Source organism: Emydura macquarii, unplaced genomic scaffold (assembly GCF_026122565.2).
Source record: "Emydura macquarii macquarii isolate MOO-44397 ecotype Brisbane River unplaced genomic scaffold, CSIRO-AGI_Emac_v2 contig_480, whole genome shotgun sequence".
Classification (NCBI taxonomy): domain Eukaryota; kingdom Metazoa; phylum Chordata; order Testudines; family Chelidae; genus Emydura; species Emydura macquarii.
Window position 1 is genome coordinate 11377155 of NW_027130617.1, and position 26108 is coordinate 11403262.

The 26108-nt window shown below is 40.4% G+C and overlaps 1 protein-coding gene across 3 annotated transcripts in view; it reads right to left on the reverse strand.

Moving 5' to 3' along the window:
* Positions 1 to 9662: 9662 nt before the first annotated feature.
* LRRC8D (leucine rich repeat containing 8 VRAC subunit D) overlaps positions 9663 to 26108 on the reverse strand; it is a 62260-nt gene continuing 45814 nt past the window's right edge. For all 3 annotated transcript variants that reach the window (XM_067538502.1, XM_067538504.1, XM_067538503.1), the window contains one exon: positions 9663 to 12581. In XM_067538502.1, coding sequence (XP_067394603.1) covers positions 10006 to 12579 — 2574 coding nt within the window. In that variant the 5' untranslated portion in view covers positions 12580 to 12581 and the 3' untranslated portion in view covers positions 9663 to 10005. The remainder of the gene's footprint in view (positions 12582 to 26108) is intronic.

Below are 26108 nucleotides of genomic sequence, written 5' to 3' on the forward strand. Positions count from 1 at the left end.
AATGGTGGAGGCTGTAGTGTAGAAAGGACTCAGGGGTTTTTTAGAACACTCCGTCATAACACTTAACCCTATTCAGAGCCGATCTAGATGACGCTGGTAAAACTGCAGCTGGTCTATGTTATTGCTTCCACCATAGTGGAGTTACAGTGGGGATGGGGAATTCCTTAAAACACTCACTGTAGAAAATAGTTTTTGGCTTGGTCTACACTTACCTTGGCGATTTGGTGGCAGTCGACGGGAGTTACGCAAAGTACGCAAAGAACTTGCGTAACTCCCCATCGACTTCTGTGCTTCTCTTCTGCGCGCCGTCTTCACTGCACTGTGTCACTTGAGGAGGTGGTTTTAGTACGTCAACTTCTGGATCGACTGAGCGGGTCTTCACTGACCACTCAGCCGATCCAGATAAGTCGATCTGACGGCAGTGACTTTGCTGCGGTCAGTGAAGACATAGCCTTTGAGTGCTCTCCCCTCCTCCGCCCCTCCCCCCAGATATAGGATACATTAGTAACAGTCATTTTTTTCTGTGTAAACACCCTACTTAAAATAAAGCCCTGATAGTAGGTAACATCCTTTTGTCATTCTCTTTTCATTTGGTCTACACTCATAAAAGAAATGTTAGATTCTGCTACTAGGGGAGAAAGGCTTAGGCTTCTGCAGAGACATATGACTCAAATGCCAAGGATTTTCAGCCATCTTCCACAATGGTTTTGACACAGGAAGTTGATCTTTTAAGAGGAATTTACTTATCCTGATATTAAAATGTTGTGCATCACATGTATGAAACCTGCCAATCAAAGGGTGAGAATTCCTCATGAAAGGGAACCTCCCAGGCTTGGACTTTTTGGTTCCAATGTGCAAAGTTTCCCCTTGACTTAAATTTGCTAAGCACATGGCAGGGGTGGTAACAATACATGCACTTATTTGTATATTCTCATGGTGTTAATTTTAACTGGACCTATTAGGATGACCACCACTTAAAAGCACAGACATCTTTACTGAATGTGGTGCTCAGACAGGATTCTGGTAAGGAGTCATATAAATGCCAAGGTAGACAGATACTTTCAGATCCCCAACTGAGAAAAAGAAAGATGGGAGTGGACTACTAAATTGTTTCCATAGTATCCAGTATGCATGGGACAGAGGTCAGGCTCAGGCCTCTAAGAAATGGAGTTTTGTAATTTACATTTAACTTTATGTTCTTCATGAAACTTCAAAACTTGCCAACAGCACAGCATCCTTTTAGGTAGGAAACAGTAAAGTGGCAACTGTCTAATCCCTTTCCTACTGTATATATTTCTGCGTCTTATAGTGATTTCTGCTTTGCAAATATACTAGGATGACAACAAATAGTATAAATAAAATTATACTATTATAATATATAAGGGTGCAGCTTCTTAGGGCATCTCTCAGATACAGTATATTCAGGGGCATTAGACAAATCTGTCATCCACCACTAGAGGAGTGATCAACAGAGTGTGATTGAAATAAGAGCTAAAGCACAGCAAAAAACTCTTTCCCCATTCTAAGATCTGCTGGGGAAACTACCCTATGTGTGGTTATGGGTATTCTTTGCATTTCAAGTTGCACCATAGAGATGTCCACTGAACAGATATTGTGTTAAACTGGCGGGGAGAGATGCTTGTAGAAAAATGTACAATTTTTAATTGACCTTAAGAGCAGAGACAAGGTGGGTGAGGCAATATCTTTTATTGGACCAACTTCTGTTGGTGAGAGAGACAAGGTTTCGAGCCACATGGAGCTCTTCATCAGGTCTGGGCCGTGGTCTACACTTACCTGGAGATTCGGCAGCAGTCGACGGGAGTTACGCAAGCAACGCAGAGTACTTGCATAACTCCCGTCAAGTGCTGTGCTTCCCTTCTGCATGCTGTCTTCTCCGCACTGTGCTGATGGGAACCGCGTTCCCGTCGACGCTACGCTACTTGAGGGGGTGGTTTTACTCAGTCGACTTCCTGATCGATTGAGCAGGTCTACATTGACCGCTCAATCGATCCAGAAAGATCAATCTGGCAGCGGCAACTTTGCCGCTGTCAGTATAGACATACTCTGGGAAACAGAGTGCCACAGCTAAATAGAAGATTAGTTTAGCACAGACAGTTTAGCACAAGTACTTAACGCATATTTCAAGGGACCGTTCAAGGTGAGGTGAAGTGAAAAGCAAAAACATACAGATTTGGTTGTTGACAGATGACTGAGCCATGCATGTTTATTTGGAATACAAATGGTGATTCAGATAGAAAATATCCCACCTGAAGCTTTTTTTGTGTGTGCACAACTTATTCATTTCAAGTGAAGCAGAACCAGACTTGATCTGTGCTTGAATGAAAACTGATGCAGGACATTGTGCAGGTGTTTAGCAGGTGGCATTCTTCCCAATTGGTCATTACTAAACCTATCACCTAGCATTACCCTATGCGTCCGGGGGGGGAGGGGGCAACAAGATGTTTGAGATGTCCACTTTAGACAAGACAGAAAACTGAGCTCCTGACCCCTTGTAGTCAAAGATATTACTACACTTTTCACCCCAAGGGGGGTAAGATCCAGTCTGGTAAAATTCCAGTTTCTTCAATTATATTTTCGCTGCTTAAAATTCCACTGGGGGTTTCAAACAGGTATTGCGTTCTTCACTTCCTGTCCTAACGAATTGTGTAGTGGTGGTGTTCATGGTCAAACAATTGTCACAATTGCAGCCAACCCTGGAATGTATTTCATTTAGCAAGTTATTCCTTTAGATTTGTTGTATATCCACCCTTTATCCTGAAATATATACACATGGTTGTAAATTGTCTTTTTGCAAATCTATTTGAGAGTAATGTACACACGCAGTTCAGGGATGATTTGTTCCCTTGGCTTAAGAACTCAAGGGAGATTTGTATAACCACATTTATCCAGTATCAACTTGCAACTCTTCTGTAGCGTTAAAATATCAAATGGATTGCAAAGAATTTCCTAAGACGAATGTTAAATGTGCAGCAGTTTACATTGGCTATCATTGTGGACTAAGAAAATAAAATGAGGAAAAAATTGAGAATTCCTCCCCTCCCCTCTAATCTTTCAGTTCTGGTAAATGTAAGGATTACTCGTAACAAGTGTGTACAACATTCTTAATTAGACAGCATCTATTTAAATAAAAGGACCTAGATTGACTTCTTGTTGGGCAAGTGCCAGTTCTGCAGTTTAAACCTGCCTGTAGGCTGCATTAATTTGTGCACCCAGTTTTAGCAAGATCTGTAAACATTCTGTTCCCTTGGATTTAAGTACTGAGAACTGTGTAAATGCTTTCAGGCGGTATCAACTGGTACATTTTCTGTTCTGTTACAACAAGATTCTAATTGCTTCGGATGGGATGGCCCCAGCTGAAGGTTAGGCAGGCAGCAATCTATTATGATCTATGACCATGCTACTTTATTATCTACATGAAATGGTTTCTTTACTTACACACAAGAATAGGACTTGGCCTCGCCTATACTGCAAATACAACTGTGTCAATGAACTCTGTTGTCTATCTACAGCTAGCAAGAAGACTCTTGGATTTCTATTTATGCAGGGACTTATATGGCCTTATTGCCATAGTATCTGAGCATCTCACAGTCACTAATGGGTTTTATCTTCATGGCAGACTGGTGCGTTAGGGAAGTACTATCCATGTTTTACAGATGGGAAACTCAGGCAGAGGAAAACATACAGGATTTTTTCAAGATCAGACAAAGTCTGTGGCTAAACCAGGAAATGAATCCACGGCTCCTGAGTCCCAAACCCAGTGCACTATCCATGAGGCCCATCCTTACCCGGTTCTGGATTTCACCATAACAACCCATGACATTCATGTCCCCCCACCTCCCCAGTTTAATAATTGTATTTCTTTGTACCTACGCAATCTTATAATGATACAGCTGGTTCAGAACAACAGCCTACAAAGCTCACTATCACACGGTGCCACAAGCACATTACCTCAGTGCTCTATGTTCTGCAATGGAATACCAAGTCAAATTCACAATTTCTGTCCTCATCTTCACAACCCTCCATGGGATTATCCCAAGTACCCAAAGGACTGTTTCATTCTGCACAATCCTGGCTTCCAGCACCAGCTACATCCCACCAGCCCCATGGAACAGCTATCCTCCAATATTAAAGTCTGCCACATGAGAGCTGTTTTCCTGGTGACTGAGGATTGAACTCTAGAACTCACAGCTCCGGATGACTACTAACCCCAGAGTTTTCAGAGGTAAATACAAATGCCATTGCTTTGACCCACTGTTCCCACAGTAATATCACATTAAAAACAAAAATCTGAAAATGAACAACAAACAAAAACAACCCTGAAAAACACCAACACCAAATAAACAAAGCCCAATTCCTCTTTTTATATGTATGCTAAACAATTTTGGGAGAGGCTCATCTATCAGAGGAAGCCCTACGAAAACCTATCTAGACCATGACTGACCATTGCTAGGTGTAGCCCAATCCAGGGCTCTTAAGGCTCACTGAGATTTTTGTGATCAACTTAATTTAAAAAAAAAATTAGCCACACCACAATTGGTGAAAGAGTAACAAAAACAGAGAAGGACAGAACCAAACTGTGAAGTAATCTGGAAGAGCTGTGGCAGCTACAGGCGAAAAGGGGAGCTCAAATTCAGCTAAAAGCAAAATCATACACCCAGCAATAGGAAATAAACAGCACCAATACAACATGGACAATAGAAGGAGACATTATTTACTAGCTGCACCCGATGCATTAAAGCAAGTTTATTTCATCATCTCCTTAACAGTCTCCGAACATTTGGCTAGATTGTGACCCCTTCTCCTTTACTCGCATTGTTAACCTGTTAGTCACACAAGTAGCTCTTTTGGAGTCAATGGGGCTACTCTTGTAGTCAAGGGAGGCACAGTCTAGCCCATGGTCACGTAACCAAACACCCTACACTGCTGCATGGATCTAGAAGAGAGAGAGCCCTCCACTCTCACCAAAAAAGTGAATCAGGAGGTTGGAAAGACAGCTGATTGTAATTAAGACACCAGCCAAACACCACTTTCATCATTACTGGGATACTATATTTTACATTTTGAAATGCTGAATTTTTTACATGATTAATAAATGAAAACAGGAAGAGATTAATCAGATTACATCTTGTGATGTGTTTCTCGCAGGGTATTCCACTTGGAAAATAAAATTATTTTAATGTGAAAATATCATAGTGACATAGTGATTGCAATGGGTAATATCTTCCCCTTCAAACAAAGATACACATGACTGATGATGAAGATAATTCAAGAAGTGGAATATGATCTGACTTCCTTGTCTGACAAAGTCATATACATTTAATAAAACATTTGATAACCTTTCTAGACCAGGGCCAGAACCTGCAGATAAAGGGGTACTGGATCACAGCGGGGGCACCACACTCAGGGGCAGGTTGAAACACTAGTGAAATACTTGGTGCCACATTACGTGAAATACAACTTGCTTCGTGCTCAGTACCCTATGATAATTTGATCAAGATGTTTCCTGCTTTTTCATGGCCCTGGCTGGGGCACATTACTGTTCCCCACTTCCTTCCTTCCCCCAACAGCAAATGTCTATCCAGCCTCCTCCCGAATCTCCCTGTGAAGACCTGCACAAGTTCTGGATATTGTCCCTCCTGCTTCTGAAGAGCTCAACCCCTCCAATCGAGGGGCAGAGCAATTTGGGCCGGGGAAAGTGACAAAGTAGTCATTTTGAAGTATGCATCCTGAATCTCATGCTTTACAGCAAGGGAGCCAATCAAACTAGTTTGTAAAAAGCATGACCTCTGCTTGAACCATCCTCTCTTTAGGCAGCCAGTTACATTTGCAATGAGACATTTGCATGTCCAGCAAGAAAAACTTGGAAACAGGGTAAAAATCCAGGGAAGTTACATTTAAAGATCTTTAAATCATACTGTAAGTCCTTTAGGTGATGAGCATTCCAGCTTAATTTTATAGTATTAAGATGCTCACTTTAGAAGACCTGGAGAATTGACTGCCAAACTCTATAAAAGGCAAACATGTCCTAGGGGATCTCCCTTTGGAATACACAGGATTTGAAGTAGAAAATAATCCCTCTAGCCAAATGAAAAGGGCTCCCAGTCACTTAAATTTGTACATGGCAATGAAAGTTATCATCAAAAAGTATTCGTGTACACTAATTTTCCCCCCACCAAATCCTTTGGGGAATACACAGCTTCATTTACTAGAGTATAGCAAGAGGCCATATCCAAGTCTACTCTAGCACAGATCTCTCCACATCCGTTTATATTTAGAAACACCAAGCCATTCTATAGGGTTGGAATGCCTGAAACAGAGGATTTGACTGCATGAACACACATCTTCATCCATAATAGAACAGATAGGGAGAGGTTTTGTAATATTTCTTCTAAAAAGTATGTGCCTTCTGAAGTCTTATTTTGGAAGAGGGCTGAACATTCAAGGCTTAAGCAGGATAACGTCAGATTAAAAACAAGAAAATAATGGGGACCACTAGCCAGTTCACATATGAGGAGAAAGGCTGTCTTTTCCTCCCCTCTGAAAAGGTTCTTCTGAGATTAAGAATTGCTGTTATGCTGAGTAAGTGTCAGGATTGAAATTCCTCTCTTCCCCCTCAAAAACCCAGGTCTGTTTCAGACGAAACTGAGTGCCGAGGTTTAGTTGGCTGAAAGATAATTAGCCCTCAGATCAAGGCAATGGTCCAGATCTATAGAACCAACTTATGTGGGTTTTTAACTGGGAGCTGGAGCAGTGGGAATGTTGGAGATCCTGGATTGCTACCAACTGGGGGCAGCAAACTTCCCAATGGTGATGGCCACGTGCTTCATTATGCTGAGGTAAGCTCATGTAGGTGGTCTGCAGCTCGAGGGAGAGCTCTGCACAGATTTCTAGGAAAGCGGCACGTGTTATCCTGAAAGTTCTGCTACCACTACTGGTCATCCCAGGTCTGCAGCACTGTCCTATCCTATCTGTTGTGCTAGTTGGCCAAGCTCGAAAAGAGCAGCAGTCCACTGAAACACTCCATGAAAAGGTCTAGGAGAAACATCTGCTCAATGTCAACCTCTTGGGTGCCATATTGCCTGGTTCTGAAGTCACTGCACAACTGTAAACAGGCTTGTAGTAGCCTGCTGATATTCACCACCATCAGGATTGCAGAGCTCACCAATGCTTTCCTCCATGTTGCCTAACAGAACTTTGACAAAAGCACTGGCTTGCAAAGCCCAGTGTATGATGGGGTGAAAGGAGAAGAATCATGGTAATTATATAGTTTGAACCAAGCTTCAGAATTACAGTGTCTTTCAGTGGGTATCCCTATGACAATCAGGGTCCAGACACCCCAAGGGGAGAACAAGGGGTCCTGCCCAATCCAATGAGATTAGCTCCAAGCACGCAGCATTGTGCAACCCAGGAAAAGACAAATGATGGGCCACTAAACTTAATGGAAAAACACAAACCCACCCCCCTGGCTAGAATTTCTCCACCCTGAGTAACCATAGGTCACCATGCCAGGAGGAAAAAAAGAAAAGCCTTTTTAAAAAGGAGGCTTGAAACTGAGCTCTTGATCCAGAATCTGAGGAAGTCTTGAAGTGGGGGGGAGGGGGCAGGGGAAGGGGGGCTGCCTGTGAAGCTGGATCCGTCTCTGGCACGCTGGGAAACAATTAAAAAACACTAGGTAACTAACTTGTGTTAAAAAGGGGAATTTATATAATATAGACATGCAAAGCCTGAAGTTGCATCTTTGTGTTTATTTTCTCTGTAACTTGTGTTTGCTTTACCTTATTATTTCATCTCTGAATCTGTGATTTTTCTATTAAACCAACCTTTCGTTTATTTTTACCACAAGGCGGTCCCTGCTGTGCAAACTGGGTAGTGTGTGTGTGCCAAAGTAAGCTGGTATGTGCGGGGGGGGGGGGGGGGGGGGGGGGGGGGGGGGGGCAGGCAGGTTTCACACCTTTGGGGGGGATGAACCAGAGGGGAAAAGTCTGAGTGGCTGGTAGGTAAGAACTCAGAGTAGATGGATTTGGGGATACTTGGGACGGGAAGGACTGGCAGAGTCACCCTGTAAGTAACAATTAGGCTGAGGGAAGCCAGGTTGAGACCTTTATGCTTGTGGGAAGGTTACTGGTGTCAGGACTCTGAGCCATAGCAGCACAGCATTACAGCACCCAAAGCTCCAAGACAGGCAGTGACCGAACACCTTACTGTTCTGGGAGATCCTCAAAATGCCACAATCCTACCATGCAAAAACTCCCAGAAAGCATTGAGCGCGGAGGCAGAGCAAGGCACCATGGTATGATGTGACCAGAATGCTTATTGTAAAACATTGCTTTGCTGTGTGGGAAGCAAGCTGTGCTGTGCTGATGCAAGGCACGGCTACCTTAATCATAAGATGATGAAGTCATGTGTCTGAACCGCTCCTGCGACATGCATTGCGGATCACTTAACATGGATGCACAAAACTGGCAGCAAGGGTAGACATACCCTTATTTACAGTGGCATAAATCAGGAATAGCTCCATTGACGTCAGTGGAGTTCCACCACTGAGCAACTGGTGCATGAGGAGAACCAGGCACTTGGATTTTAGCAGGGCTGTAGCATAGTTCAGTACCAACCATTCTTCAGTAGAGAACTGTTTTAACCATTACAGGAGTCTAACTTGTAATCAGATCTCCCAGCACAATAATTATTTCCATGTAGATGGCACTTAAGTGGACAGGTAGTGATTCAGGCAATGAAATCAACTGAAAAATAATACACTCTGCTGGCTGCTTTTTCTCTATTTATTTCATGCCTCATCTGGCAAGCATTTATAGAACCCTGTCTTAACATTTTCAGTGCTTAAATGACCCCAAAATTGGTTTTGTTTGGAGGAAGGATTATCTTGTGTTTAAAACATTGGGCTGGGAGGAGACCTGGCTTCCTCACCTGACTGTCACGCCTCCTGTGTGAATCTGGGCAAGTCATAGCCTCACATTCCGCATCTGCGAAATAGGGCTGATTACTGCCTCCTTCACTGAGATTTTGTAAGATCATCAATACATATACAATACGGTGAGATTCCTGGATGGAAAGCCCTGTAGAAGAGTAAAGCAGCAACATAAAAATCACTTTATCTAAAGACCTTCCACCATCACCTTGCAAAACAATTCAAAATGACAAGTTTACCAGTTTTAGAGCCAATCCAAAGTCTAGCCGAGTGGTAGAGATCTACATTTGATCATCTATCACCACTCCAGTCACAGTGGGGCAACACAAATCAGTTCTGGAATGGGGAAAGGCCTTTACTGCTTAGCAGAAATTCCATTGTGGACAAAGGAGTAATGGATTATAAAGGGGATCCCATTAAAAAAAATAAGGACTTGTGGGAGCAGGGCTCTCCGCACCCCTCACACACAAGCAAATGACATACTCCTTTGTAAAACAATTGGAAGTTTTGCAGCAGTTCACATCATCAAATGCAGAAACACTGCCTCAGTTTGCAGTTGCTTCACAGATTTTTTTTCCTCAAAAAATGTATGAGAATTGAGACTACATTGCACATCAACGTGCATTTCAAGTGCTTTAGGATAATACTGTAATAGAAACACTAACTTTAGCACATTATTTCGGGCGGTGGGGTCTCAGGAAACAAAGTCCAGACATTGAAGAATAACTTGTATAGTAAGAAAAAGATCATCAATTTAATCATTTACTTTAAGCAGGCAAGCAATTTGTAAACATTCAAAAGCGGCAGCATCCAAGTTACAAACAATTTAAAAGAAAAGGAATTGAGATTGATTAAAGGTTTTTTCTTTCAAAAAAAATTGGAAATGATCATTTAAAACACTACAAACACTGAACACTCAGTTACATCTCCTATCATCCTGCTAGCATGAAGTCCTTTCTTACAAAGATTCCTGTAGTGCTAAAATTCATGATCTCGTAATAACTCGTACTTTAGCATTGGCTGTTCGGAAGTCAGCTGCTTGGGAGTTACCCCTGGGTTTAAATCCCATTAGCAAAGGTAATGTTTGTGTCTTGATTCAATACTTCTTTGACTTCTGAAGGCAAAGTGTCAAAGAGGTGATCTTCCACAACAAGTCCGCTTTTCCTGAGAAGCCGACATTGCCCTAGCGTAGCTGGTAGCCGATCTAAGCAGTTTCCATTCAGTTCCAGGTGAGTTAGCTGCAAGAGCTGACCAATTTTATCTGGGATCGAGATAATACAGTTTTGCCCCAGACTCAAAGTCCTCAATTTCACACATTTAAACAACTGTTTTGGCAAAATATCCACTTTGTTTCCGGTGATATGCAAATGCTGCAGATTTTGAAGCAATCCGATTTCCACTGGAATCACTGCAATTGAGTTGTAGCTTACATCTAAGCATCTGAGTTTCTGTAAACTGAACACTGCGACTGGCAAGGATTCGAGTTTGTTATTGGAGAGATAAAGTGACTCCAAATTCTTTACATGGGTTATGGAGGAAGGAATGTTGACTATTTTATTGTGCCACAACTTTAAGCAAGTAAGTCTTTTTAAGTGCTGGAAGCTGATGACTTCTTCAATTGTGCGTATGCTATTTGATTTTAAATCCAGTTCCTGTAAATTAGTGAGACTGAAAATGGCATGTGGAATTCTCTCCAGTTCACAGTTCTGTAGTTCTAACTCAGCTACATTCATCATTTTCTTAAGGCTATTCAGTACCACAAGTTTGGTGCCATCATTGTGAATTACTAGTTTTGTTAGATGCGGTGCCACATCTGTGATATTGGAGGGGACTTTGGTCAAATTGCTCTTCACATGGAGAATTTTAAGATGTCTTAACTCTCTGAGAGATTCAAGCCCTATCATCTTATTGTTTTCAGAATTCAAGTTGCCTATCAAATATAACTCACGGAGATTTTTGAGCAAGTACACCCAAGCAGGAATTTCTGCAACATCTGTGAATTTCACGTGAAGGCATCTCAAGTTGTCGCGGAGGAAGCTGAAGGCAGTCTGTTCAACCTTTGCAGGGCAGTGGCAGAGATGAAGCTCTTGAAGGTTTGTCATCTGGGAAATTTTAGCTGGGATTTTTGCTTCAGGAATCAGCTCAAGTTTCAGCACATCCAGATCTGTCAGATCAAACACCGCGTCAGGGACCCCCGATAGCATGAAGAGATGCAGCTCTTGCTTATCCTGTGTGTTGCGGGAAACATGCTGCCGAAGCTTTTCAAATGTCCACTCATGGTTTAAACTAATTTCACGCAGCTTGTTTTCACTTACCTCTGACAAGAAGACACCAAATCGTTTGGAGTACAACTGGTCGTATTGATCTACCATGTGCAAAAGAAATGCAAAATCGTTTTTGACATCAGGAATATCACTGAAGCTGCTCTCTTCTCTGACCTTCTCAAAGGAATATTCTTTTAAGGGTATTCTGAACAACCAAAAGAGTGTGTACAGACAAACAAAACCATACACACATATGAGAGAAATGTAGCTGATCAGCAGCTTTTTCAACATATAAGCCATATTGTGTGTGCACTCAAATTCCTTATAGCCAATCAAATGCTCCACTTCTGGCTTGCACTTATGATCAAAACTAATTGCATTTACAAAATTAGCCGTATAGCAAAGAATAAATATGAACTTGACTGTCTTGATGACTGTCTGGACAACATAGAGTTTATAAATCAAGTCACTGTCCTCCACGTGGGCCCGGAATTTTCTAACTTTTTCAAATAGGGCTTTGGCTTGTTCTCCATCTTTTTTATCTAAAATGGTCATGCTAGGAACCTCAATAACTGGCTTTTCAGCTGAAAACTTGAAGCCAGACTTGGTTATCATGGGCGTACTAGCACTTGGACTTCCTTCATCACTGCTAGTGGAAACGTGCTTTGGCAGGGACTGGGCACCTGTTAGTCTCTGTTTGTTCTCCTCAGAGTCCTCACATGCTGTTTCAGATAATGCTTTTGTAGTCCAAGGAGATTCAAAACACTTTCCTAATATAGACACAAAATGTTCAATTTTTGAGCATGTTTTAGGATATTTAAACCAAAAATTGCTACTGACCATTAAAATAATAGTATGTATTAGAGCAAGATAGGGAAAATACTTTGAATACCAAGGAAGAGCCACATGATAGCACATCTGGTTAATAAATACATATTGCTGATAATCCAAATAGGTTTTTCGGCCTAAAGAATCCTCTTTCTCATTCCTCGGTTCCTGATTAGATACAGTAGATAGCAACTGAGAATAAGTAGTTCTGCTCAGTGGTATGTCTGGTGTTATGGTAGGTGCACTTTCAAAGGAAACTGTTCTCATTGAGCTTCCTTTATCTTGACCAGTGGTTGCTTCAAATTCTGGTGTAACATCAGCATCCCCTGATATGCTGGCTTGTGCTTTTGCATTTACAGCAGACTGCAGTGCTGGCAAGCAGACCACCTGATCTTTGGTCAGCTGCATGGTTCCAGCAAAGATGGCAACCATTAGCATAACAACAGCAAGATAATCCATAAATACATCCCACCATGGTTTCAGGATACGATAAGTTGGCTGAATGTCATTAAGCGATGCAACTTCTGCAAGGGTAAACATTCCTGCAACAAAACAAAATGTAAGTTACTATCATTTGCTGTTGACAGACTAGCTATAATTTTTTTTTATCTATCGAACAGCATAACATCACAAGACGTATAGAACCTGAAAAAGTTTTCCACTGCTTTTTGTATTTTGTTGAATTGTATGCTATTGTCCACCACCCCATAAAATGGAAGCTAGCCAGATAGAATCCTTTCCAAGGGTGTATAAAGTAAGTCAAATGATATTTAGAGAGAGTTGTCACTTAACATTACAAGAGCTAAAGGTCTGCACTGTATGATATAAATATCTGGACTATAAAGTGCTGTAGATGATGTATTTTAAAAACCTGAATAGCAAAGAGAATATACTTTGCAAAAATCAGTTTCTGTAAAAGTGATTGCACTGTGCACTTTGAAAATGTGAAGCGCTACATTAGTGTCAATTTAAAAAAAAACTTTTAAAACAGAAAAAAATAGAAAAAATTTTTGCAAAAAACTCTTTGCACAATGCAGTGTGCAGCACATTTTAGGGTTCTTATAACAATATGACAAAACCTCTCATTTCCTATTCATTTAAATAAGCTAAAAAAAAAAAATCAATAAATTTCACTCCTTGGTATCAGATCCTTTTCCTTAGGTATCACCAACCCACGTCCTAGCAATGTTAATATTTCAACTATTATATGAAAATTCTGTACTAAAAGAGCTGCTTTCAATGTTTGTATTTATTTTACAGTGAGATATTAACACTATTTAAAATTCAGAGTCTGGAAAACACATAGTGATTCTTTTTTTATTTTCATGAACTGAGAAATGAGAGATTCTATCTGTAAATCAGTTTACAGCAAACTCGTTGCAAGGCTTATTTTTCAGATTAAGCGGTATCCATTACTTCCTTGAACTGGCAATCTGATTTGGATTTCCAGCCAATCCTGGTTGCAGCATAGTTTACTGCCCATGAAATAGTGATTTCCTTTTATCATTATGCAGTCTGGAGGGTTGAACCTATCTGTTCAAAGAATAAGCTTCCTCTGCAACCAGGAAGTAGTAAAAACACCAGTTTAATTGCTATATTTATGACTAAAATGTGTAATTTTTACTGTATATACATACCCACACAAGCATGGGGGAGGGAGGGCGAGGAGGAGAAGGAAAATCTGTATCACATACAGTCAGTTTAACATAGTAGGTAGGACTGGCTCCTGGTGAGAATGGCCCATCAGGATACTTGAGACTCCAAAGCAGACAAGGTTACATAGACCAGCTGGGTTTATTATTTTAACTGTGTGCTGGTTCAGATCTATGCAGAAGTGCATCTCAGTTAGCTGTTACACACTGGGGGGGTACAGTCACAAGTGTACATGCACAGCACAGGATCACTTGGTTATTTCTAATCCACATTTCTTCATACATGTCCAAAAAGCTTGGAAAGAGTCTATAGTAGGACTGTATTCTTAAGACACTGAATATTTGCAGGCCAAGTAGTGCAATTAATAGCTGCCTCTTGCTCATGTCTGTGTGAACTCAAAAACTGGCCACATTCCATTTGGACAACTTTCTATATAAAAAGAGTCCACCTGTAGACTGAGAATGGAGACATTCCAGCCAAAGCCAAATTTTAGTCAGAAAATTATAGGCACCTGAAAAGAGTGAAGGGGAGTGTCATAGCCATCATGCACCTGCTACCACTCACTGTAGCCACAACACAAAAGCCATGGTGCAGATCATCCCTTCCTGTGGGGAACTCACAGGAAACAGCTCGGAGGGAGGCAGTCTTCCATGAGGATTCTGTACAAAGGGATGAGGACAGTGTTCCTCTCTCCTTCCCTCTGTCAAAATAAGGTGTGGGGTCCACCCACAAAGCTGGTGGATCCCTCAGAGATCCATGAGAGGCCCAGGGTCATCTGCTTAGAGACCCAGCACCTCCAGACTGATGCTGGCCTTCCCTGACACCTCCACTCAATGTGACTCCTCTGGAGCCATTCTACCGGGGATTCCTGTGGCCACAATTACTTTGGGGAACCCCAAAGCAAACCACCTCCACAATAAAGAGAATACAACCCCAGGTTGGAAGGGCCCACTACTGCTCCAGCTGAAATCAATGAGAAAACTCCCCGACTTCAATGGGACCAGAACCAGACACTGTATGTTAAGTTATTTGTATTTGTGTAGATAGATAAACATACAATGATCCTCCCCATCCCTCAGGGCTGGGGTCCTAGGTGGCACAATGGCCATCCCACCCAGTCCAGCGGAGGAAAAGAATATTAAAAATGCTTTTTCCTGTACAGATCTTTCAAAGGGGCTTTGAAACGAGGCTTCTGATGGTCTCAGCTACTTTCTGGAAGGTCTGGTCTGCACGAGCATTTTTATAAAAATTCTCCACCATTGCATTACCACTAGAGTAGTTCAGTGGGCAATAGCAGTGGAGAGACAGCTAGCAAAGAAAGGCCACCAACAGCTACTGGTGCTTTACCCATTGTCTGCTAGACCTATGCTGCACACGGTTAGCTGATGCAGTGGTCAGAGAACTAGCAGATGGTCTACTCCACCACTATACTACTGCTACTGATGGTAGTGCAATGATAGCATTTTTCTCAAAAACTTCCTTATATAGACACAGGCTAACTATGCTGAAAATGGTTTCATTCACTCTACACTAGCACAAACTATTTTCAGTTCAGGGGAACCTGTCCCTTAAAACCACTGCCACCAAGGCCTTAATTTCACTGTGTAGAAAGGATGTCTTTTGCAATGTGAACATTTGTATAAACACTGAAAATTGGCCACTATCAGCAAGCGAAGAGTCATTTGGGGGGGGGGAGAGGAGGAGTGAAATAGAGACAGAGCACATGACTTCAAGTTGTTGTTTTTTAAAAATAATTTATCACAGACTTTTGTCCTATGCATAAAATTATTTCAAAAGTTTCAGTAAACTTGATAGCTGCTGTAATCCTCTTACTCTAGGCTGCAGCCAGTGTGCTGTAACAAGAGCTTTACACAAGAACAACAACGTTCAGCTCTCTGAACTGGTCTTTTCTTTCAAGTTATTGATACCCACAGAACTGCTCTTTCAAAACAGATTAGCAGTTACGAAACACAGAAAACTGTTGTTTTACAATCTAAAATTCAGCATGTCATAAAGAGAGAGGCAGACTGTTTTTAGCTAGTACAGCTGGATCTATGAACTGAAATCAAGCTCTCCTTTCCCCACCTCTAAAATATTTAGGCACTCTTAGTTAAAAACAAAAAACACCACAAAACCCACACACTTCACAAGTCATGTTCTGACAAGCTGCAAGTGAGTTTGATATACTCCACAATATGTCTTCGGTGAAATTGAGGAGATTGAACTAATAACTATAACCAGTTGCACTCCTACTCCAATGTAATTCTTCCCATTCCATCTGTTGCAGACTTGGGGGACTTGAGACTTAAAAGGAAGTCAGGACAACAAGTTTGCCAAATACAACCCCGTTTTTAATGATTTATTTGACTAAAAAGGCCAGCTTTAAGTACTTGCACAGTTTTAACGTTTTTTTTATTCTATAGTCTGCAATGTCCTTTCATAAGCTAGAAAGCAATTTCTTTCATAACCATTTTTCACCTTCATTTTGGTGGTAGGGGTTAGCTGTGATAGGAAGGCAGAAACAGAATTACTCTTGTAAGTCTAATGTAAGAATGTCAGACTCATTCTGCAATGAGGGACAAACTATAGTTTAACTTTAGATCAGTGGCCTGGAGCTACAAACTAGGGCCATAAGCAACACTTGGACTATAGCAGGCTTCCTGTTGAAGTTAATGGGAGTTCCATGCAAAGATCCAGGGCATCATATTTTCTAGGCTGGCATCTGAGTACATTGGAGAACACATTACACCATTCCACTGGAAAGCCAAGAACTAGATTTCCTATGGTAAAAACCCATCTGCTTCTAGCCCTTGTGGTTCATCAGGTACTGAATGATAAATAGGCCTCCAGTCTCTCAGTCGAAGCACTGCTTTTTTGACACCATATCCAGGACAAACGAGAAAGTCCTGGTTCCTGAAGAAGGGTGATTTTCAATCCCTAGCACAGAATTTAGAGGGCAATGTGGTTAAGTTCAGTTTTCATGTAAAACTAGTTATTTCAATTATCGCTAGTACAACATGACAGCTTAACACTACATAAATAACTGGAATACACAAGTAAGCCATCTACAGGAAAACCTTGCAATTTGATGAATAATTTCCTCCCCTTACCTATACCTTCCAACAATATAATCATTGACTTGGACAATCTACAGGAGTCAAGATGATCTAATTTTATCTTAAGTCTCTCCTTGGATCATTATTCATCAGCAATGCTAAATCCCAATTTAGAAAGCCATTTTCTGAGAGAACTCTCTCTTCAGATATATTATGGTTAGCTTGGTTAGGAGTCTCAGTTTTGCTCTCATCTCCTCCTAAAAAATCTTAGGAAGACCCTTCAAAGTCCTGGAAGCATGAGTGCACCAACTCCCCTTTCATTATGAAGGTGACTTGGAGGTCTAGAATTGAAAATACTTGAATACTTTAATACCTATTATATAGGTAGGTATCAGGGCAGTTTAAAGAGTCCTAAAAACTTCAACCTAATCTGACTATAATGTACCAGGGCTTCTATTGAAAAAGAAAATATTCTCCATGAAGTCTCGCTTTCTCTTAAATGTGACTTTAAAAGACCAAAGAAATTACTGGCAATTAAAACAATCAGAGCAGAATGAGACCCATTGGCAATTACATATGCACAGACAAAGATAATAATACTACTGATCTAAATTACAGGCTTCAGTTAAATCAACAACTGTAACCATTATTACATAAATTGTGTTGCCTGCCCAATTAAATTCCCTTTAATTAGTTTTTGAAAAGTAAGTATTAGCACAGCTCCTGAGAGATGTGATTAACAGCTCAGGAATTTTGTTGACAAACCTCAGAAAGCAACTACTCAACCAAACAGCGAGTGGACATATTGGGGTATTTCTTACTGGGTTATAAATTAAATTGTTCCATTTGTAAATAAGATCAGCATAAAATCTACAGGAATCATTGGAACAGGAAGCAGCATCTTGGTTTGTCATTCTTCATGTTTATTTACATCCCATTGGTTCCTGTATTTATTGATCCAAAGTTCATCTGGCTGTCCCTGTAACTCATTGATACTCCTGTTTTTACAGGCCCTATTTGATAAACCGTGTAATGTTTTCATTAATTTTTTTCATCATGTGAAATTTAACACCTCTCCTTTCCCCTTCTTCTCCTCCCCCCCCCCAATTTTGCTTTCAGGTTCCCAAGAACTCAAATGAATCCACTTGTCTTTGTACCCCCTCTGAAAATTCAAAGATTACTTCATCAATGTCATTCACTGGAGTTGGTCAAAATTTTTCTGCAAAACGTTTCAACACAAAAATTGCCTGTTTGAACTTAATGAAATTTTTTTCCACCAGAAGTTTGTTCTCTCTCTCTCTCTCTCTCACATACACACATGTAGGTTACTTCTACTTCTCCCCTCCCCCTTTTTTGACCAGTCCTAGTCATAACTCATCTTCAGAAAGATAAGATAGGCCCAATATATTTATTCTCTGCTCATTTGGAAATCTTTCCATGTCTCTAATCATTGCCACTGCACCTTCTCCAGAGCTTTTCTGTTTGTGCTATACCTTATAGAAAATGGAGTGACTAGAAGGGAACTTAATATAGTGGATGATGAGATTGATACTTGCTGGTGTATGAGCAGTTACAGTTATTCCACACTTCCTCAGAGAGATCCCAGAGAATGATACTGAGCACATTCTCTTCATCCTAAGGAACCTAATACAAGGGGCTAGAGGATTTGATCCTTTCACCTCTCCTGGATAACGTGTATACAGAGAACCTGTGAGTGATTATGAGGCATTATGGGACCCAGTATCACCAGCATACAGATGACATTTACCTCTGACACATTTTCACCAAACCTGGATTCTAGGGTTACTGAACCTAGCAGAAGTTCAAACCTGGATGGGAGCAAACTGCCTGAAGTTTAACCTAGACAAAAGCATAACCAATGTCCGAAGACTGGGATTCGTTTCAGAGGAACAGAAGAGACTGTACCTGGAACTTTACTTGAATGTATAACATCACCTTTTCCTAGTATGGTTTAAAGTATCTGGTGCCATTGGATCACTCGCTGCTTCTAGTTATTCACAGAAGCAGTGGTAACCTACCAATATCTTCTCCCATTTGAAGAGAAACAGGATGGATAAACAACTATAAGCATATGACAATTGTGTTTTGCTACCTATTCCGTTCCATGTACAAGTCACAGTGCTGGCGATGATTCTCTTTGTAAGTGACCTGCAAAGCAAAACTGAGAATTCAGCAAAATGCAGATTTCTATGCTGAGTGCTTCTACTTCCTCAAGCCTTGGGGAGAATTCAGCATAGACATATATATATATTTTTAAAAAGATTATTTTAAATGTTTCCCACTTCTGTTTTCGATATTTCTTGGGTGACTGAAGGTATCCCAAAATACATCATCATGTCACATCAAAGCTCCTGAGTGCAAAGGATGCAATGAGATTTCTGCTACTTGTGATGGCACTATTCCTGCCTTTGACGCTATCTTCCTTAATATCCATTAGAACTTAAAATTTCACAAGGTTTGGGTTTGTTTTTTTAAAAAATTTCAAATTCAGTCAGTCTTTTAATTTAACATTATGTTATTGTTCTGGTTTATTAGATATTTTAGGCTATGTAAGCTTATGAAGGATGAAAAGTTCCAGAGGGGTAGCCATGTTAGTCTGTATACAGTAAAAACAACGAGAGTCCTGTAAAAAAAAGGAAGAAATTACTCTATTGCCCAATATCATATTTACAGCTTGTACCGAAGGATTAAAGAAGAAAAAAAGAATCATGCTAATTAATCAGAACCCATTAAATGAATCAAAAGATACCTGCACAGCTACAGGGCTGGATCTTCTCCCAACATATCACTCGGTCTGAAATGTATCCTCTGTCTGGGTTCGATTGTACATAAACTCCTCAAAGCCATTATCTTTCTCTTTCTGCACAGCACTGAGCATGCTGATAGTGCACAATAAATATTATCAACTAACCCACCCTCTTCTACTATTCCTTATATATGCTATGTATGTAAACTTCGGGCTTCATTAGGTTTACACCAAAAACAAGATTCCTGTTTTAGAAACAATATCAAACTATTCTTCAATATTTTTGTTTTAAAATCCTATAAAACCCCTATCTTCTCCTCTTCAAAATTCTGTCCTTCAAAGGTAGACTTTTTCAGGTTGTGTAACACTTTATAACTTATCTTTGGATCCTGCTCTTTTACTGTTTACCTTCTATCTTCCCTGCACATCACCTCTTTAATTAAACATTGCTTGAAAGTATTGAGGTAGACATCAACCATACACAGGTGTGCAGTCTAATCAGTGTTGTAATGCTTAGAGCAGTAAAATTATTTATTTCTCTAACAATACAACCTAGGACCATATTCCATTTGTCCATTCCAGTTAATCACTATAAGGAAGTGGGAGCCATCCCCAGGAGCTGTGCCAATGAATCAAATGTAGACTCCTTGATTTATTATATAAGTGAGATAAAGGTAGATATAGATTTTTTCCTTTACTATTATGATAATGGTATAGTATGGTTTAGTGTGGCATAAGTGAACTCCATCTTGTTAGTTTCTTGAAGTAAGCTCTTTCCTGAAACTTGTCCTACTGAACCTAAAAATATCTTGATGAATTCTCTTTGTGTGTGTGAGTGAGGAATATATGTGCAGGGCATAAAAAGATGCCAGCCTAAACTGCTAAAGGGGAGTGAAGACGCCAACTGCCATCCTGACCCTGAAGGCTGAAGAATGTATATCAACAACCCTAAAGTGCAGATAAACAACCCTAAAGTACAGAAGGATCCACCCTGGGAACGGACAACATACAGAAATAAGAGAATAGTCATGCTTGCAATTAGCTGGTGATTAACAGCCATACTGAACCTGGAGGCAGCAGGACATAGCAAGACCCATAGACTTACATGAGAGCCAGCGACTATAAAAGATGGGGTGAGAACATGGAAACTTTGGGTTCGTTCTGCAATCATCGAGGAGCATCTGATTGCAGCCGATGGAGGCCCAGCTCCCCCTTGTGCTCAGCCTAATTGGCCACTAGGCTGATTTGAGCCACGGACTGGTAACTACTACCAGCTTGCAGAACTCTTGAGTGTGAGTATGCGTGTGAATGCAATAGCTTTATATTTACAATAAATGAGGTGTATTGCCTTGTTCCCTGAATAAGATTTTGCAAGTCTTTCTTTTCTAAGTATAACAGGAGTGTTTTGCTTAAGCAACACTTTTGATATAAAAATTCCCCTTCAATGTTTCTGACTGGTTATTTTAAAAGCATTCTAAGATTATTAACATGCCATGTTACACATCTAATTTACTTTTCACCCTAAGCTGGTTTACCTGATAGACTAGGTATATTGTATCAGAGGCTCTCAACCTTTCCAGACTACTGTACCCCTTTCAGGAGTTTGATTTGTCTTGCATACCTCCAAGTTTCACCTCACTTGGGAACTACTTGCTTACAAAATCAGACATAGAAATACAAGTGTCACAGCACACTATTACTAAAAAATTGCTGACTTTCTCATTTTTGCCATATAATTATAAAATAAATCAACTGGAATATAAATACTGTACTTACATTTCAGTGTATAGTATATATAGAGCAGTATAAACAGGTCACTGTCTATGAAATCTTAGTTTGTACTGACTTCACCAGTGCTTTTTATGTAGCCTGTTGTAAAACTAGGCAAATATCTAGATGAGTTGATGTACCCCTGGAAGACCTCTGCGTATCCCCAGGGGTATGTGTACCCCTGGTTGAGAACCCCTGTATTATATGATCATACAAGGTATGACAGTCTATAATCTATGTATGTGGGTTTCAGGCAACATTTAAATATTGAATGTGTTTGCAAAATGTACTATTTTTCTCTCTCTTTTTGACAGGGAAATTTCTGCAGAGTTGGGGTTTGTGTGTCCTCGTCCATCCGTCCCCACGATGGTGAGCAGAGAAACGGATTGTAAACAACATGCATGCAACCTACTGTTTCACCATGAACCGGGGTGTCTTTGGTTTCTAGTGCCTCTACCAAGTGCCTCTAGCTCTGCATAAGCACCACATTCTCCACCATTAAAAGAGAGGTTCATTTAAAGAGTAGGCTAAGGGGTGAGGAGGTGAGAACAAAATGTATGGTAATCACTTTAGAAATCTAAAAACACTGAAGCTTTTAGGATCTTTAGGACTCGACACCCTAACGTGTCTGCTAAATTTATTTTTATGTTCAGCCCATGTGGTCATGAGAGCCCAATAGCGGGAACAGCCTCGGTCACCTCTCCCTCCCATTCAAAACATATGTGACTGTGCACACATGCAGAGACTGGAGGACCCATTCAGTAGCAGATACTTCTGGCCTCATCCCTGCATGCCCTTATCACATAAGGGAGCCACACAGAGCAGGGCCAATGCCAAATAGGGGATGCAGACCCCTTTTGCCCCTCCCCTCCAATCTCCTGCAATCCATTGGTTTTGTTGCCAGGGGACCCTCAATCTGGGACTATTTTGTTGGGTTTGTTTTCTTTTGGAAGGGGGGTTGGTTTTTTTGTTTGTTTGTTTGTTTTTTTTAATTTACTGGATTTATTCTCTTACAAACATAACAATATTGTCTCTAGGAGAGAATATGTTGCACCTACATTTACCAAGCACAATAATGGTAGGGTACACTAGGCGTGCTTTATTCTCAATACTCCAGAATAAATAAAATACACCTACACGATACATATTCTAGACTGTATTTTTATCTTGGGATTCTGCTGACATGCACAGACCACTAACTGTGTTTTTATGATCTACTTCCTTAAAATCCTGTACAAAATGGTGAAGTAAAACAAGAAAACTGCTCTGACAAACTTGCTCTCTTCTAGGTCTGCAGCCTCCTTGCTCACTAAGCCCTGCTCTAAAAAGCAATCCTCTACCCTACCAATGAGTTTTACAAGAGCACATCACACCACAATTAATGCTGGCAAATAAGCCATTCAAAACACAGGTAATGGTGATTTTATAGTGCACAGAAGCAACATTAGCATTCAGAGTATTTTCCTCAGTGATTTTCCAACTTTCTGATTCAGTGGAATCCCAGTTTAAAGTCAATAGTGGCAGCAGTAAATCTTTATATTATGGCTTTGCACAAAGACCCTAATTGGAATTATGGCTTTATGATGAGGGTGTGGCACAAACCAGACAATCCCTGCTCTAGAGAGTTTGCAATCTAAAAATGGTCATGTTAGGCACTGCTGCTGCTTGCTGCTGCACAAGACAAAAAGACAAAGACAGGATTTATCACAGACTAGAAAAGAAAAAAATCTGTGCGATAACTGCCTAGAGGAATGTTGAATTAGCGTGATTAAACATATAATATGTTATCTTTGAAGAGGGTTAGCAAAATGTCTTGATAAATCCCTTTACAGTACAACATTCCAGTATGCTTAGCCACACTCTCTCCACTGCTTTTAGGCTGATCCTATCTCAAAAATAAGGCACACAAAAACAAATTCAACATTCTTTACAACTATCCTTTCTAGTCAAATTTGTTTTTAACATAGTTAATGAAGCATTCTAAATATTTGCTTTAGTTCAGATCATGAAGAAATAAGACACAGGAATGCAGGGAGAAGAAATCTGATTTAATCTCATCTCCAGACAGACTCTCATTCCCCCAGTACTAAATCCAGTTTGATGCTCTAATCAGGAGTTACTGAAAAGCAGGACAAACATGCCTGTAGAATTTCCCCATGGGCACTGCTTGACTTCTTCTAGATTCTTCTCTCTAGAGTCATGATTATCAGAGCCCTAACATGATGCACTAAAAAAACCTTTCCAACAGGCATGGTCAGAGGTACCCACTACTGGCTCCATATCTCTGTCTGGCTTTTACAACCAATGTGGAGTTTATGTAGTTAGCCCGGCAAGGCATCAGCTCAGAGGCAGCAAGATTACTTTTCCCCCAGGCACTTCCATGCCCCACTCCCCAATAATATGTTTTCCATTTGAATTTGTTCCTGCAAGTCCTTTCCACGCCATTTAAGGCAGCAGAATAATAGTTTCCAAACTTCTCCAGCAACATAAAGAAGATCTGTCAGTCTTTTTGGAGGAAAAGAAGTTAAATCAGTTTTTTGTTTCAACATGTAACCAAAGGAAATATAATCTTCATATATAAAAACAAGCTGAAGTAAGATTACCAAAAGTGTTTCTACTTTCTACAATCTCCAAACTAAAAAAAAGATATGGGATGCTATTGAGATGCTATTGCTGCATTAACTGGGACAAGAAAGGTTACTTTCTTTAGGACCTATTTTCTAGCTTTGTCTCCCATGGAGCATCATTTTGCCAACATACTCAAATTTTTAAATAAGATATAGAAATGTAGAATTCTTGACTTAAAGCACACAAATAAAATGCCGCAAGTTTCAGTGCCACAGCTCTTATTCTGCCCTCAACTCAGGTATTAAGAGGGGGCTTCTGAGCATAAGATTGCTCCTCTTTCTGATGTATTTGTGCACTAACACAACTGGATGATGTTAAGATCTGAGACTTTGCCTTCACCTAAATTTTCCTTTTTTCTTTAATGTTATTTTAGTTATTTTTTGTATGTGAATTTACTTTGGACCTAATTGTGGCCTGTCTCTCATATGCATGCAGATGAATAAGGGGCATAAAGTTAATAGATTATAGAGCCAGAAGGGACCATTGAGATCATCTAGCTTCCCTGAATTAGTTCCTGTTTGAACAAGAGCATATCTTTTAGAAAAACATCCCATCTTGGTTTTAAAATTTCTAGTGATGGAGAATCCACAACCACGCTTGGTAAGCTGTTCCGATTGTTAGTTACCCTCACTGTTAAATACTTGCACCTTATTTCTAATTAGATTTAGTCTACTTTCAATTTCCAGCCATTGGATCCCCATGACTGTGATCAAGTCATCCCTTCACTTTTTCTTTGTTAAACTAAACAGATATTGAGACTATCACTATCAGACATGTTTTCCCAAATCCTAAATCATTCTCGTGGCTCTTCTCTAACCACTTACTCCCTTGCACCACCTACCTACATCCTAGGTAATAGTTCAGGAAGGATAGCAACCTCTTCCAGGCTGCTATGTTTCCCCCTCTACAAGTGGGAAGAGGCCTGGCTCCATTCCCCCCAATGCACCGATGGGTGTAGGTATACCAGGTATAGTCCTGACACATGGTACCCCCTTCCTCCCTTCCCTACCCCTTTGAAACAAGATGGAATACCAAAGGTACACTGTGATTCTAGGAAGGGCAACCCTGGAGACCACTGTCATATTAATTTGAAAGTTATGCCAAGCTGGTAACACCTACCCCTCTCCTTGTGCAAAAAAGGGGGAATGGATACAAAGTATCAGTCTATTTTACAATGTAACATCCAATTTCAATCTAGGATACATTCATCTACTTGTACATTAGACTGTCACAATTTAATATGGATCTAATCTAGAATTCATATTAAGACAGCTAGCCAATACATCAATTACTTGCTTATGTTACTATTATCAGATGTACACTTTGAACTAATGCTTGCAAATGTGGGGGCACAGAAGTTTTATACATGATTAAATTCCTATAGACCTTCATTTTAAAAGTTTGTCATGCTCTAGCAAGACAAACCAAAACAATGAGAAAATAGGTCGTCTGATATACTAAAATTTTGCAACAGCTCCGCTGTCTGTTTCTGAGAACTTGCACACCAAATTATGACTCTAGCTAATTTTTATAGCAGCAGATTTATCAAACCCCAGAAAGCAATATCTGGTATAATCTCTATTCTCAGGAGAGCAAGACAGTACTCTGATCTCATTCGCATGCTACCCAATGGCTAACTACATCACAACTATATTATTTACTCAAAGATGTTTTGCATGGCCAAGATCTGGTTAGAGTATTCATCTAAGTCTTTGTCTGGGGAAAGGGGAACTAAAATGCACTTGGTTCAGCAAGTCAAGAGAATGCAGGAGCAGGGAGGCTGTTTTCTTTACATTTACTCTGTGGTTCAGGAGATGCCCAACTCCAAAGTTTGGTGCATCAGTACCCACCTACATTCACATTGCCCCGAAGTACTAAACTGGGAATTGGGCTCATGCACAGGGTGAACTAATGCACTTTGCAAGTTTCCTGTGTGAGCTGAGTTTTTGTCTAGCTTAATGGCATCACCAAGGCTCATTGTCCTGGGTGACTTCAATGTCTCTGCTGATTATTCTATCTCTAGACCTCATAAACTCTGCAGGACTATTCGAGTTGGATTCTGGCCTACACATTTAGGTGGGTATACTCCAGATTTTTGGGATGAATCTGGGAATAGGAAGAAACACCATCACCCTGTTACAATCAGATAGCCATCTCTTTCAGGCAGGGGAAAACCACCTTGCTCCCATCAGGGC